General features: G+C 37.7%; 1 protein-coding gene across 1 annotated transcript in view; it reads left to right on the top strand.

Moving 5' to 3' along the window:
• Positions 1–16,790, top strand: part of camta1a (calmodulin binding transcription activator 1a) — a 439,941-nt gene that overhangs the window by 63,638 nt on the left and 359,513 nt on the right. The window contains 1 exon segment of the mRNA XM_084428326.1: positions 11,265–11,368. Within this exon segment, the coding sequence (XP_084284452.1) occupies positions 11,265–11,368 (104 nt within the window).

A 16,790-nucleotide genomic window follows, 5' to 3' on the forward strand; every position in this document is an offset into this window, starting at 1 on the left:
CCGGCCCTAATGGCCGCGGGTTCTGACCTGCGTGCAAAGTTTCATGAGTTTTTGAGCACGTTAAAGGCCCCAAAAGCCCCCGAACCCTTGAAGAACAATAATAATAATAATAATAATCCTAACGAAAACAATAGGGCCTTCGCCCCTTCAGGGCTTGGGCCCTAATAATAATCCTACCGAAAACAATAGGGCCTTCGCCCTTTCAGGGCTTGGGCCCTAATAATAAATAATCCTACCGGAAACAATAGGGCCTTCGCCCTTTCAGGGCTTGGGCCCTAATAATAATCCTAACGAAAACAATAGGGCCTTCGCCCCTTCAGGGCTTGGGCCCTAATAAATAATCCTACCGGAAACAATAGGGCCTTCGCCCTTTCAGGGCTTGGGCCCTAATAATAATAATCCTAACGAAAACAATAGGGCCTTCGCCCCTTCAGGGCTTGGGCCCTAATAAACCACACAGGCCTAGATTCCAGAAACATAGGATACATAAAAAAAAAAAAAAATATTGTAATTTGAAAAATAAAATAAAAATCTTATTTCATAGGACCCTACTCACCCTCATATTATTTGTATGACCCCCTTTACACCTGCCAGTAACATCTGCTTTCTCATGGTACTTATTAAAATTTCCTAAAAGCTCATTTTAATGAACATTGATGAAACTAGGTGGGGGATTTTCAGTTCCCAGCATGCTTTGCAAGGAATTGAATGGGGAGAATTTTAGTTGAAATGAAGTGCTGTTATCTGTTTTTTTTTTTTTTTTGCAATTTGGGAAAAGGGAGAGACTTGTTTATTCTGTTTAATGTTTTGTTATGTTGGGATTTAGAAGTGTTGTTGGTGTTTTGTGGAATTACCACTGTGGTGAAAAGTGGAGCCTATGCTTAGGTTGTGGAGTGTCCATACTTATGCTATTTCATTTGAAAACCAGTCACAGTGCAAGAGCAAATGAAGTACCTATATTTTTCTCTCTCCACTCCATCATGCTTTATACCAACAACACACTTTTCATAAGGTAAATAAAAGGTTCATATAGCATGCTAACATGTGCTATTGCTTGCTAACTGCTAAATATTTTTTGGGGGTTAGTTTGATGTGTCAGATTTGGTTGGGTTGGTTTGATGTGTTTGATTTGGTTGGGTTAGTTTAAAATGTCTGAATTTATTGTTTACACTGTTTTCTGCTACACAATGTATTATAATTTATTGGGTATTACGGTTTAATTTAATGTTTAGAAATCCCATTTCCTATGTGTGGAAACCCTGTCCACAATTGAATTAAGTTTTGTGTGCGTGTGTGTGTGTGTGTGTGTGTGTGTGTGTGTGTGTGTGTGTGTGAAAGAAAGTCAGTCAAACAGGTTTGGAACAACATGAGGGTGTAAACGATGATAGCATTTACATTTTGTTTTTGGTGAACCTTTCTATTAAAAAAATAAAAATAAAACGCCCTGTGTAAACATGTAGATTAGATAGAGGTCTCTATATTTAAACAACAGAAGCTATTCTGATTCTTCTGAAACAGCACCGTCCTTTTTCTCAGGGAGTTAAATTTAGATGACAGCCCAATCTCTGGACAGCACAAGCTTGCCTGAGAAGTCTGTGGCCCCACCAGGCCTTAGTTTAAATTGAGTTCATCAGTTGAGCTGTGATAGCAGGATCAGAGGTTCTGTGCAATGGCAGACTTCTAACAAATAGCCCAATGGCTACGGCTCTTCAATAAGAGAAGCCAGAAATTCATTGACGGAGAAAAAGATAGGGTTTTACCAGATCATTCCAAAAAAAAAAAGAAAAGAGGGAAGCCCAGTCTTCTCATCCCATTTTATGATTGTGCTATTGCTGTATATTTTATGTCTACTATATAAAAGCTGAGGAATATTTCATCATAATAGCAATCTGATTATTATTTCAAGTCAATTCTCTTCCTATTTGGTCACAAGAACATTATTAGATCACTATTGAATGGATCGATATCGCAGCTGAGAGTGGTTTTGCAAATAGTGTCTCTTCTAATGTTTAGTGATTTTATGGGTGGGGAATGATATAGTCTCTTATGTTTTCATTATGTTCAGGGTGACACTGCCAATTGCCTACAGCATGTTACGGGGGGATGCATATTGAAGCAAATGTCAATAATGTATTTGTGAATTTTGACAACTAGACCTGAGCTCTGAAATAGGGGCCACATAATCGTAATCGCCTTTGAAAGTGTCTGCATTGGTGTAATGTGCTATTGATATTTTAAAACGTGATTGATGATAACTTTTATATTGAAGGTTGAATAAAATGTCCATTGGATCTTGCCGAGGGAAGCAACAATTAAAAGCAAGTGTCACTCACTGCAGAAGTACACACACAAACAGAGAGAGTGAGGGAGAGAGAGTAGAGAGAGAGAAAGAGAGAGTGGCGAGTTTTGCGTTGTGGATGATATTGATTTTAGATTTGTTTTTTTCAGACCTCTCAAGTTTCATGACCCACACTTGTCTCCAGGGTGAGACTAGCTCAAGCTGGCGTGACTGATATTGTTAAAGCTCCTAAACCGTCTCCTTCAGGAGTGGCATCTCAGATAATCTCAGGATCAGTCGCCTTCTCCCCATAGAAATATATGTCCACTTCTATGTGGCACACCTGTTGTCCTCTTATTAGGGGTAGGCATGAGTACCCAAATATTTATTTGGACATAACAGCAATAACTGAACATTTTGGAGGTGATAAGCAGATTTTTCACATAATGCAGGAATCTTTTAAAACATATAGGCCTATTAAATAAATAGTATATTTAGATTAGAGTACAGAATGGGGGATATGATCAAAATTCATGATATAAGTATTTTTTTTAATAATTACTATATATAAAGATATAGTTGTTTTTGACTGAAATAAGGTTGTTGCGATATCAAAATTTGTAGAGACCTGAGATTTTATAATTCTTAACATCAATTTTGATTTCGCAGCAAAAACTAAAACTAGCCTAATTAATCTAAGAAAAAAGTTGAGTAAAGAGTCAGTAATAAAATAAGAACAAAGAAACTACGAGCAATATAACAAATAAATACAATTGAACAAAAATGATAATTAAATTAACTGCTTCAGATAGATCTATCTATCAAAAATAAGAAATCCTGCTCAAACATTTTATTAAAGTGATTCAGTCAAAAGTGAGTGATTGTTATCATTCTTTTGTTATGGATATAGACAGCAGCAGGTATATTTTCTCCCAGCTGTTTAAGTTAACTTAAGACAGCTCAAACATGCATTTTAGTTTGGGTCTATTCTGAGAAATCGGCCAATTTATGTTAAGAAATTTGAAATTTGTATGATATTTCTATCAGTTTATTGTATCTAATTGTATATCACCCAGCCCTTTTTTCAAAGCCATTTTTCAAAAGGATTTTTTATTTGACTTGACTGTTGTTTTAATTAACAGAAGCAATGCATACGTATATTGGCAAACAATTAAAATAATGGACACCCAAAGTATTTGGTTGATTTCAGTTGAGTACTTGATTAGACAAAAGGACTAACGTAGCGTGAAGCATCATTATTTTGTGGCTGACATGAAGTGGACAGACTGGTGCAGAAGGTAGTTGTCCTCCCTGAAATAATAAACAGCCTTGTTTGAAGAGATCACCACAGGCATCTCGAAAAAGCAAAAAGCAGCAACATGTCTTTTGGGAAATTCTATGTTTGCAGTTTGTAAGTGTTGGACTGGGGCCCATCCCACTTCAAACCTCACAACTCCCACAGTCCAACAGTTAGAAGTTGTGAGTTGGAAACGAGCCATGTCTGTAGGCACAGCTGTGTCAAGACCTGCTGGTGTGATATTCTTTCCGTCCTACCTGCCCTTCTAATGAGAGAATTCCCTTCTGAATGGGTGGCAAGCACAAGCAGAAGCAGAAAAAAACATTTCTGTCCCTCCACTAGTTACTCATTTCTCTCTAACTCTCTCTCTCTCTCTCTCTTTGTGGGAGCTCTTTCTATAGGCTATCTATTATATTCTTGTGGTCCGTTTCTTGTGGTCTACTACCATTCTGTACCCCCCCATGCACCTGACTGGAGAGTTGCTTTCTCCTGATCAGGACTGCTGTAGTAATTGGCTGCCCCCTCAGCTCGGCTCAGCACAGCACATCTTCCAATATAACAGGCTACAGTTTCAGCCAGCCTTGCACTTTAGGATCTGACAACTAAATTGTTGTTCACCGGTAGGGAGACAGAATTATGTTAATGTCCACATTGTCACTGCTGTTTAGGCAAGAAAATAAAGGAAACAAGATGGCATATTAGAGGCTGGAGTTGCGCAGCAGGATGTGCTGTTTACATCTATGAGATCAAAGCGGCAAGGAGAGTCGTTATGGCTGAGGCCCAGCAGACGTAGTCGTGCTAGTTTTCCCTCTCTCTCTCTATATCGTATAGGTTGAGGTTAGTCGTCTACTGTACCTTTTTTGTTTGTTTTGTTTAAAAATGGCCAATTGTTTAAACATTTAGCCATATAAAGGGAGCCACCTATTATAGCACAATCCTATGCTTGAACCTGAGGTCACACACCTTTATTAAATGTGGTTGAAACGCAGTTAGTTGTTATGGGAAGAAGGAGTGCGGGTTAACATTCAAAGACTTTTTAATAAAATAAATCAACCAATACAAAATTAAAGTAAAGAATAACGTTTAATAAAACAAAACATCAAATAAAACAGTCCAGGCCTGGTCCTCTCTTGTCCTTCACGATCGTCGCTTCTCCTTTTATTCCTCCGTGAGAGATAGATACGAGACCAGTGCGTAGCGCAGGTGTCGCTCATTAGCAATCACGCCACCGGCCTTACGCCATTCTGTCACAGCCCTCGGCCTCGTCCTGCTCGCCACAGTGGTCATTGTCGACAATGTCAGCTGCCATTTATCAACTTTTTAGAAGTCATGATAAAATGTCCAGTTCAAGTGCTTTGTCTGGGGAATCTATTTTCACCAAAGTCATTATAGTGCAGGCTAAATTTTAAGTTTAAAGGTCCCATTCCATGGATTATTTTTATTATTTTATAATGTTTCCAGGGGTGCCCTTATAATGTTAGTATGTTTTTTAGATCAAAAATTGTTATAATTTAGAAATAAAAGGCATATTTCCTAGCCTGATTTCATTCCCTGGTTTGAACACTCTGTTTGAAGGGGCGTGTCTGCTGTGAGACTTCAGTGTAAACGCCCTCTGCTGTGATTGGCTGACATGCTTGCATATGAAATATCTGGCATTACATGTGGAACTATCTGGAAAACTTTTACTATTACAGCTATTATACGTTTTTACTATTACAGCTATCTGGATTAACGAATCATGAGAAGTTTTTTAAGTATTTAGATCTATTACCATCACATAAAAGGTTGCAGTGATGAGCACTGAGCAGATGACAGTCTGTTGATCGCGTGAAAGATCTTATCATTGCAACGCAGTTTCTGCACTCACTAATGATTTCACCAATGCAAACATGAGGCATATAAATACAGTAAGAGCTTCGTTGTGCAGTGTAACAGCGTCATTGATTTCATAACGAGTTTTGGCAAGTGTCCAGATAAACTCGCGCTGTGTGATTGATAGCTTGGGCGATTGGAAAGGGATTGTTCTTTGATCGCTTTCTGTATATTAATCACAGTTTAAGTAAGATTATTTTCATCCTACTAAGAGAAACGAACGATGTGAAGAGTGATCGCTACTTCCATATTAAATCACTACTTACCGCTTGCTGGAATATAGTTGAAATAGTCCCCTTCGTCAGTATGAAACGCTGAGAGAAGTCTGCTTGATATTATTCCAGGTTAGAAAAGCAGTCCGTGGTGAAATGGACAGAGCAAACTAACAACTTCGAATTAAACTTTTGCGGTATCCGATTATAGATAAACATCAACCACGTCTGTTGACATTTCGCCATCAATACGCCTGTGTTCCTGTGGGCGGAGGTTACGGTTCTAGTGACATCATTAAAGCAGGATGTAGAGGGGTGTAGTCCAATCCAGCCGTTTTTTGTAGTCAACTTCTGTCAAATAAAATATCTCGCTTGGCATTGAACTTTGAGCTTTATAATTTTACAGATATTATTTATACTCTAACAACAACATTACACACTAACTAAAGTTTGAAACATGGGATCACATAGAACGGGACCTTTAAATTTAACATGTTCAATATAGCCTACTTTTTAATCTACAAATTAAACAACTCTGTGTATGGTCATTTTACAAATGAATACAAATGTATTCATACAACCAGAAAATGATATTGGATGAAGTTGCAGACACTAATGTAAAGTCCGCTTTTCCCATTTTAGCAATTAAGGTTTGGATTAGGATCGGGATACTGATGTTAGATCAGCAATTACGGACAGATTTATCTCGCACATGGAACTGGAATTCCATGTTAATGTCTAAATTCATATATACATACATAATCGCTAAGCTTTCATCAGCCTTCTGCTTCGCCAATGTGTCTGCTCACAGTCGTAACAGCCCCTTTACGCTGTGAATGTTTTTTTGTTGTTTGTTCTCTGGCACTCTCCTCAATTTTATTTCTATTTTTTATGACGCTAGAGCTCATTCCCAGTCCCAGAGCCGCAGTAATGTCAGATAAGGGTGTGTGTTGACACTGATAGACTGCTCTTTATTAAAGCAGCCAGCGTTAGAACTTTAGTGAATTAGCATTCTGCTCTGTTCTCTGTCTGCTTTTAACTGCGGAGCAATGAGCCCTCATTTCAATGCCATTCATTTTATTTGGTGAAAAAGGAGCATAGCCCAAACATCTCAAGAGGTCTTTCAAGTTGTGCTCTGGGAGGAGTTAGAAGGGATTTTATTAGTATGAGGGGTTTTTAATTAACAACCAGTCATCTAATCGGAGCAGTGAATGTTTTTCATTCTCCTGGATGTGTGCTTATATTCAGCACAAGTCAGATTCGAACCTGTCTTCAAGTCCCTAATAGCATTTTACTCTGATAAACGTCTGCTTTTAATTCACGGCGAATATGGTGGATGGCTTATTTGAGCTGTTTTACCATTTAATTATCATCCCTCACACTGTTTTATAATCATAATGTTCTGTTTCATTATTCTCAAAACAGACAGTAACTCAGTGAACCAACTGTCCTATGTGGATGCTCATATCAGTGTGCAAAAATGGCTCTGGAGCAGGAGCTTGGCTGCTTAGCATGGACCACAGACTTCAGATCACGTACTTATGGGATCCTGCACCAGTTGAGCAACTGCCAGTGAGATGAATGATAATGCTATTGCTAACCTTCCTTTAGGTTTTATAGACCTCCTTGCTCTGAAGTGAATGATGTCATCATCAGTGGGTGTGTCGAAGGGAATGTGTTTGTTGGCTCTGATGACTGGCAGGCCTTGGTTATGGGCTGACTGTGTGTGTGTGGTCTGAAATGATTACAAATGGGCTGGTATTAGAGTCTTGGCCGGTCATAGAGGGCTCCGCCTACACTGTCTGATCTGTATCTGAGTTTGTCTGGAGATGACCAAGGCCTGTCACCACCTGCCTGTCTTTGTAATCTTTCTTCAAAATGCAATAAGTATTCAGTTCTGGCTTTATTCTGCTTTGGAACGGCCAGTTTTCACAACCCAAGCAATTCCCGATGGATAAAATCAAGTGTCGCCATACTTTTTTAAGTATTCTGTTATGCTTAGAAATGTTACATTACAGACATAAAATAGGTTGCCTTTTCATGTTGACTTTTGGCCTTTTGCCCGTTAAAATGACTTTTTTGATGACTTATGACTTAATGCCTTAAATGTGTTTTTGATTTTACCTTTTCTTTTTACCTTTGACACTGGTTGCTACAGAGATATATTGTTTTTCTTTCTATGTGTACTGTGTGGGATGGCGGATTGTTGTCATTCGGGAGCAGGTGCTCTGTGCTAATGTTAATTGAGTGAGTCAAATGATTCCAGATACCAGTCTCAGATCTCTACTGTAAAACTTATTTACCCTTGTACAATTGTTGCCATCAGTGTATGCTACATTCAGCACATACTCCAGAATTCCAGAATTATCTCCATGCACCAAATGAAAGAGCACAGAGTCACACTGTTGTTTCATGGCATTATCAGGTAGCTGTAAACTTTTTGTTAGGACCTTGCTCTAGGCTGGGATTACACTCTTCTCAGTGAGCTTTTCTCATTCTTGAAATATTTCACAGCCGTCCTTTAAGTCCATCTTCTCCAATATTGTCTTTTATAACTTTAGACATCCAAACATCTGAGAAAATTAAAAATAGAGGTGTTATAGAACGGACAGGCAGGGTGACTTTGCCTTTAAGAAGCACTGGGGACATGGGGGTTTGCCATTTGAAATGTACATCTTTGATTTCTGGTCGGCTTGTGCTTGAGACACGGCTCTTTGTTTTATATTCACAAACAGAAGTCCAAGCTTTCGTGGGGTTCTCAGACAAATTGAAAAGGGTTCAGGTAATCAGAAGCGCACACTTGAGAATCACATTCCTTGAATAAAGTACAAGGCTTTGTTGAGCACAGTCACTGTAAGACATTTTCAAAGGTGGCATCGCTATACAGGAAGGACAACTAAAAGTCAGTGCCTCAAAATTGAAACCCAGTGTTCTACAAAAATCTTGAGGATGCTTATATTTATTTATAAATATATTGGATGTCTATAGAAAATGTCTATATATTTTCACCTTACAACCCTCGACGGACACACTGAAGCTCGAGTCACCATTGGCTAGTACATTTTTTATTTTACTCACCATACTTTTTACATGGAATGCAAGAACGATGCAAATGAAAAAATTCGACATAAATGTAATATAAATATTAAATATAAATTTCAAACACTATTAACGACAAGTAATCAGTCTATGATAAAATAAGAACAAATAAACACAATATAAAAAACAATAGATGTAAATGAAATAAACTGCTTTTCTGGTTTTTCAGTTAGATGTAACAGTAGTTCGATAAAGATTTGATTTTAGCAGTGAGTCTGTTGTTTGATTAACATTAAAAACACAGATAGCAGAAATATATTAGGCTGCTGTCACTTTAAGACATAATGCATGGATCCAGTATACTGATATTGTACATATGCGTTGTCTTTATCAACTGTTGTTTATGTTCACTTAAAAAGAAATTCCAGTATTGTGACAACACTAATTCAGGGTGATACAAGAGACCTCCACATAGTGTAAGGGTGTTGCTAACCCTGTCGGAGTTTACGTTTTGCAGTAATGACTGAGAGACATGTTATCCCTAACTCAGCTAAGGGATAAGCCTCAAATTTAACCCCTTCCAATCACACCACCCTACCATTATAACATGAATTATAGCAAGTAAAGCAAATCTGATCTGGCTTTGCAAGTTTGCAGACAGTGATAAGTGATGTTTTCGTACTTTTATTCATTGAAAAAAAAATATTATTTTGGGTGTGGAAGAAAAGAGAAGGAAAACTAGAGATCTGTAACAGGATTATGTAATTTAAGGCCATATTTCTCAGTCCAAACAGATGACAAAATCCTATTCTTTGGCATAAACAGATGTCTGCAATATCAAAGTTGATTGTGTGACAACTGGGGAAGAATGAAAGATTCACAACTGCACCAGTTTAGATGATGCCACTGTCACCTGAGAGAAGCAAATATATTTCTCGCTGATGTGGAGAAAGAGGCCTTCACACCAGGGTTATTTAAATTTCGCATAACTGTTCGACAGTGTAACATAAACTGTCAGACCTGGAGATGGGTAATTGGATGCAGCATATGTGTCTTGATTTGTCATCAGTGACGCGTGCGGCAGCGGAACACTTGGTGACGTGTAAGCGCATTAGCTTAGACAGAGGAAATCGAACTGATTTGCATGCGTGCTCATAACCACATTTACAGGATTTGGTATAGCATCGCATTCGCAAATGATAGATGATTGTTTGTCACAATTACAACCTTAGGAAAATGGCGGGGGTGTTTTTGACAGTGACTCAGGCATATTATGTCACATTTTTGACTCGCTGTTAGGACGTTTGTTATGGATTAGATATTCCGTCATTGTGCTGGTGTTGAAATGTAGGTTGTTGCTCACAAAGTACGTGAACATGAATTTGAGGCTTTGTGTTAATTCTTGTTTTATTATATTCATAAAACATTAATATAAACATCTATAGACAACTTATGCACATTTTTGGTTTATTTGCTTCAGTAGATAGTTGTCCACATTGTAGGGCTGTAAGGCCATTCAGAGGGATATTGTATAATATAAATCGAGTTCCGATAAATAAATACATGTGTGTATATATATATATAATTTTATACAATGCAAATAGGCTACTCACTTCATTCAGGAAAGAATTTCTGCTAGAAGGTGCCTGGCCAAGCCTTTTTTTCCCTTTCATCCATACTCCTGCCATCCTGCGGGGGTTTTAGGGGAATAGAATGTGAATGTCATGTGGATGCAGGTGACAGGCAAATGTATAATCAGCAGTTGGTCGTATAAGGTGATTATAATTGGACTCAATTTACAGTTGTAGACAATTCCATTGTAATTTAGAAATTCCACTCTGAAAGTGAACTTTCATTTAACAATGAAAGTTAAATGGCAGTGATTTGACTGGCCTGCCAAGCCCTTAGGAATGGGAACGAGAGACAGACAAGATAAGAATGGAAGAAAGCCTGATATATAGCCCTGCCTTAATTGCCCCTGAACAAATTGTATTCCCTTTTTCTTTTATCTTTAGCCAGCATTTGTGCTTTTTACTGTTCTTTTGAACAGCCAGGATCAGGGTGGCTGTGTACTTTATTGGGTAGTTAAAGTCTTAATAAAGCTTAGCATCAGTTTCCCTTAAACCCTTGAGAGTGGACTTCCACTACTGAAACACCTGAAATCTGATGATTCACATTACAATATGTCACTATTTCTTTTTTTCCTCACAGTACACTTGGCCCATTAATTCACATTTTCATTCATCTAACATTTTTACCTTCATTCTGCAAGTTGCTCATTAGTTGCTCTTTGCAGTCAGAATAATTGGCGCCCATTAGTTAATGATCCTTGTTATATGCTCTGTATGAAGAATGTAGAAGAACTGCAGAGGATAATCTAATATTAAATCGTATATCCTTATTATTGTATTAGTGCACTGAGCCCTATATATTAACATGATTGCATCAATACATCTTGGGTATTGATTAATTACATTTATTATTGAAATAATGGTATTGAAATGCTTTTACTGTCTCCTATTTCTAATCTTTATTGCATGCTTGTTTTTTTTGTTTTTATTTGCAGATGAACATGGACATTTGAAAATATACCTGCCCAAAAAGCTGCTTGAATGTCTACCAAAATGCTCCACATTGCCAAAAGAGAGACACAGGTGGAACACCAATGAGGTAAGGTCACCTCTCTCCGCCATCTGCTGTTGTCTTTTTTTAACTCCTGCTGACTTCATAGAGATAAAACCTCGTTTATTTTAAGCAGTGAAACGGACACAATGTGTTAATAGAAACCTCTCTAGGGATTCTGCAGTCAGTTCAGATATTAACAGCAACTGCGTGATTGCCTTATTTTTGTGGCAGGAGGAAGTTGCCTATTTTCCGTGCTGTGCTTGCAAAGGATTTTCACTAGGCGGACATAGATTTAGTGTTGTAGGAAACAGCAGGTTCATAAAGCTTTCTGTATTAATACAAAGATCTCATTTCTACATTAATGCAAATATAAATTTGAAATACTTTATGATCAGCTCATAAAACATTTATATTTTGGCCTTCAATATTTTAGCTCATATTCTGTTGCTTTTTTGGTAGTGAATTACCCAGCGGTTTGTAAGTTAAAACTCAAATGTATATCATTTTTGCCCATCTGTTCCAGCATCACATTTATTCACAGATGTTTTAATTCCCTGGAAATATAGATGTGATTACTTATTTATTTATTTATGTTTTAACTGGTGTCTCGAGAAAAACTGCCAATAGACATTATGGTGCTAATTCAGAGTAGAACATGAACACTGAATTTCCTTAGACCTTCTTTTCATCTCAGGACTTCCTCCGAGCTCGACTTAATCTGTAGTTGTGGAAAGCTTAGTCTCGACAATTGTAACATTTTCAGGACTCCTTGAAAATTTTCCCAGGGGTCAGAGCACCGTGTGATTGTATATTAACAATTCATAGAGGAAGCGAACAATATTTTAGGATTACAATCAAGCTTGGTTCAGTTGTTTATTGACTTTCAGTAGATGCTGACATGCTATTTCAGACCCCACTGTGCCACTGCATAGAAGCCCTGCTATCTAACAAAGCCATATACCTAATAATCTACATGAGAATGTGTTTTAAGTACGTTTATCACAGCCTGAAGGCATTTCAGACACAATGCATCAAACAAATAAGAAAAGATAACAAGCCTCTTAGATTTCGGTATTGAAAATGAAAATGTAAAATGTTTTTATTTGTATGACTGTGGGTGGAAAAATCATAGACTGTTTGCTCCAGCTGTCCTTGACCTATAGGCCAGCCATTTTAAATTAGTTCATTTCTTTTCAGGGCAGCTACTTTATCATTTAATGGAAATGAGACGGTGACTTGCTTGATTTTCACATTTTATTTGTTGTTCGTGTTCAGTCTGTTGTGCGGCGCTACTCCCTCTGTGTGGAGGCTGCGGGGAGATTGAAACTAAACATTGTTTCACTGCCGTAAGCTAGAGGGATTTTGAATGACTGAGCTTCTCTAAGGAGATTCATAAACTCATAGCTCAGTGAAGGCGATGTAGTTTTATTACAATTGATCCCATTGAAGCACGCATGGGTTTCACACAGTAAGTGACAGGCATCAGAGAACAGGAGGCAAAGAAACCTTGTGTGTGCATGTCAAGTGTTTTTGGGGTTTTCTTACTTTTTTTTTTAAAAGATTCTCCCCCTCAAATTAATGACATCCTCTAATGCAGGCATGCAGGTAAAGAGAGGGATGAGGAGCGCTCTGGTGGGTTAGTGAGCCTGCCTGCCTTGCTCAGTAATATCAAAACACCTGCCACAGCCACATACATAACTCACATGTCACCTTTACATCAATTTCAGCTCTGCCAAAAGTCCCCAGTGACAAATCACTGACGTGACCCTCTTAAAGGGATATTTATGAATTGAATACACTGCTTTATCCCTCTTCGTATTCTTTATAGAGTGACAAGTGGCTTTTTTGAAGGTAGAGAGGTATGGATCTGAATGACAATGCTGAAATAGACGTTGAAAGCACCAGCCTTTGAATGTTTGTGTCTTGTCAGATTTAGCTCTGAATGTTTTCCCTCTGCGGTTCTGGTAACCAGAGATTCATTTTCGTTTTGTTGAATAGTTTGTCTTTGAAGTGCAAATGCGGCATTGTGGGATATGGTTGATTGTTTGGCTTTATTTCCATGTAATATGATGCAATGCTCAGAGCAGTAAAAATTTTGATTTTTGAACTATGTATGTGCACTTGTCATTCAAAGGCTGTCAGTTTATATTAGGCATGCTGTGTGTTTGTACATATTTGTGGTCTGGTTTAGATTGATACAAGTGAACAAGAATATTGCTTCAGATCAGCGGCTGCCTTCCTAATTGAAGCTGATGGTTTAACTCGTTTGACCTGCGGTGTTGCGCTTGCAGTCAAAATTAATTAATGTGTTTTTTGGAATTGATTAAAAAATGTCAGCACTTATTGTGGAATGATGTCATATTCATCCTAGTATGTGAAGTGAAAGAAAGGTTTACAGAAAGAAATCAGGAACTCTGTAATATTTCAGGAAGTTATTTTATGTTTTCCCCCCAATTCTTTTTTTAAAGGAAACAAAATATGTAGGCTAAGTTGTGTTAATTTGTGCAAATGGCACTCATAATGGGATTGATTTTCACATATAGCCTATGAAGAAGTTGGACAGAAGAAGATTTTTGCAGCAGTGCTTTTTACTCACCTCACTTGTATCTCTCTTCACAATAACGCAGTGCTCTTTCTTTTTTTAATCCCATTATACTTACTAAATAAAAGTAAATTCAGTTATAAAATAACAAACCTAGATTATATATTTCTCAATCTGCATAAAAATGCTTGGAAAATGCAAAATCTAAACCCAATACAAATTTGAGATGATGAAATATAATAACATTACGTTATATAAACATAACTTAGTCTTCTATGTATAACAAAGATTTCTAAAGTAAATTATTGTAATAATATTATAGCCTAGTGTTTCTTCAACTACAGGCTCTTTTATGTCCAAGTGTTTGATATTTTTTCTTTCTTTTTTTGTATGAAGGCTACTTTTAAACTTTTTTAACTAAGATTTTTATTTTTCGCTACTTTGTAAATTCCTGTTATGTATAGATTTTAGTGTTTTACTCTTGTCACAGACTTTCAATTTATGAAAATCTATAAATATTACTGATCAAATATTTGATAATCTTCACCTTGTGTAATCCATACAAATAGGCTAGACATAGTTGTCGTTGTTGTTGTTGTTGGACATTGTTCGTGGACAAAACAAACTAATGTGAATTTTTTTTGTTTTTTTTTGTTTACTGTGTTAAAAGTGGCCACAGTTGAAGAAACACCTATTCATGATAATGCTAAATGATATTGTAAATGTTAAATAACCTTTCCCAAAAAGCAAGGGCATTTGTATGTCATGTGTGCCAGGCAGACACTGAGGCTAGAGTGAGTCACTGATGGCAGACTGAGAGGTATTAAGCAGTCTCATTGCTGCTGATTGTGTGACTCTTACCGAAAGTGACACCTCCTGTATTTCCTCTAAATCCCTCCTGCTGCTCTTTTTTTTGTTTTTGTTTTTTTGCTTGAAATAATGTTTTGGTAACTATGAGGGTTCAATTTAAGTTTATGTGGGCAGGAAATATACAGGATTAACTCCCCAATTTTGTCAGCTCACATTATGTTATGTGCTTTGTTTTTTACTCTCACAAAGTCTGTTGTTGTTTGAGTTTCCCTCATGTAACATGCAATTCTCCATTTTGAAGTGCAGTTAAATTCAGATGACAGCGTAACTTCTATTGCTGTCCAGACAAGTCAGGCTAGATTGAGTGCAGCGGTCATATGTGGGGAGCCCATCTCTCCTCTACTGGATGTTTAGTGCTTTAGGCCATATTTATATCTGTCGTCTTTTCTGCATGTGCATTCATAGGGAGAATGTTAGTTGGAATAATTTCAAACATTTGCTGGAAAGTTAGATAAACCAATCTACTCAAAAAGAGGGAGATGGCAAGAGGAGGAGGTAAGCAGCATGTAGGTGGTTTAAAAGAGGTGATGTGCACAAAGGTATTGCTCTGCTTTTAAACTGTCAGAGTGAGATTTGAAGACAATATGGGTCAAGGAATGTCAATTTATTTAACTGGAGCAACCACAGCACCACAGTCTTTATAACAAAGAAAACAGGCTTAACAATAAAGGCAGATAACAGATTTTGAGGCAGACATGAAAACTAATTAGAAAGGGGTTCTATGAGATCTGACAATGGCTTCCAGGAAAAGAAATCAAGGAAACAGGTTTGTTCTGATGAGATCCTGTACAGAGAGATCTAGTATCTCATGTTTGGCTTTTGACATAATCTGACATAAATTGATCCTCATGTGGGGAGTATCATTGTTATTTTCAATGGGAACAGTATACAGTGGCTTTTGAGACAATTCCTTAGAAACCTTCTTTTCACTAGGTTTTATCTTTCTTTTTATACATGATTTCTAGTCTTTCAGCAAGGACACCATATAGGAAGGACTGTAACCCTTGATTTCCGAACTCTATAGTTTGATTTAGGGTATCGTCCATCGTGATGGCTGACAGGCCCCCCACCCTGTCAGACCAGCCCAGTCTCACGGCAGTTCGTGTTCGTGTGTACACCAGTGGTTGGGAACCTGGCTCGCAACCCTTTACCAACAAACGATAAAAAAATGAAGACGTGCGTGTTCAGTGCTGTTCGCGAGTGTCACGAGTAACCACAGCAATCAACTAACCGCTTACGTTTCTGTGGTAACCTAACAGTTACAGCTCCTGCACTGGGATTCAAGCAGCTGCTGCTTGTTTAAGGTGATGGTGAAAATAATTTTAGAACAGCAGCGAAAATGTAAAAGTAGGCTATATAAACTTTAATATATCCTTTTATTGAAACGGGTGCTTTGCTGTTCAATGAGACATTTCGAAACATTTCACCCGCTGACCGCTGGTACTTTCACTTTTGCCGCAGAGACCCTTTATGTCCTATAAATGTGTCATATTGTTGATAATCCGTGCAAATTTCAGTTGACGATTCTGTTTAAAGTTATTAATAATAAAACATGAATGAATATTGAAAAGAAATATTAAAAGTCGCAAATATGATATGATAAGTCGCGAAAGAGAACTGAATTCTACTGATAGGATGCTGTGCGCGCGCTCCAAGCGCAACACGGACAAGCATAGTAGTCATAGTAGTAGAAATATTTCAAAATGCCAAGCCGAGTATTCCCGTGGCGTAAACACAGTAGAAGTAGCTACACTCTCTCTCTCTCTCTTCGTGATGGTCAGCACGATTCCGTAGCATCCCCAAACACCTCCCCCCCCCCCGACGATATCATCGTCCATTGCGATGTTTTACTGTAAACATCGTCAACTGCCAGTTTAGGGGACATCGCCCAACCCTAATTTGATTATAGTTTATAGTTTGACTCTATCAGAATGACCTCTATGAGAGTGTATCTCTCACCTAAATTTAGAAGTACACGCTCCGTTCTACTTGACATAGTCCTTCTCATGTTGAAATGGCATACGTTTAGTTGGCTTGAGAACCAGTGGGGTTCAA

Source organism: Rutilus rutilus, assembly GCF_951802725.1.
Source record: "Rutilus rutilus genome assembly, chromosome: 13".
Lineage (NCBI taxonomy): Eukaryota > Metazoa > Chordata > Actinopteri > Cypriniformes > Leuciscidae > Rutilus > Rutilus rutilus.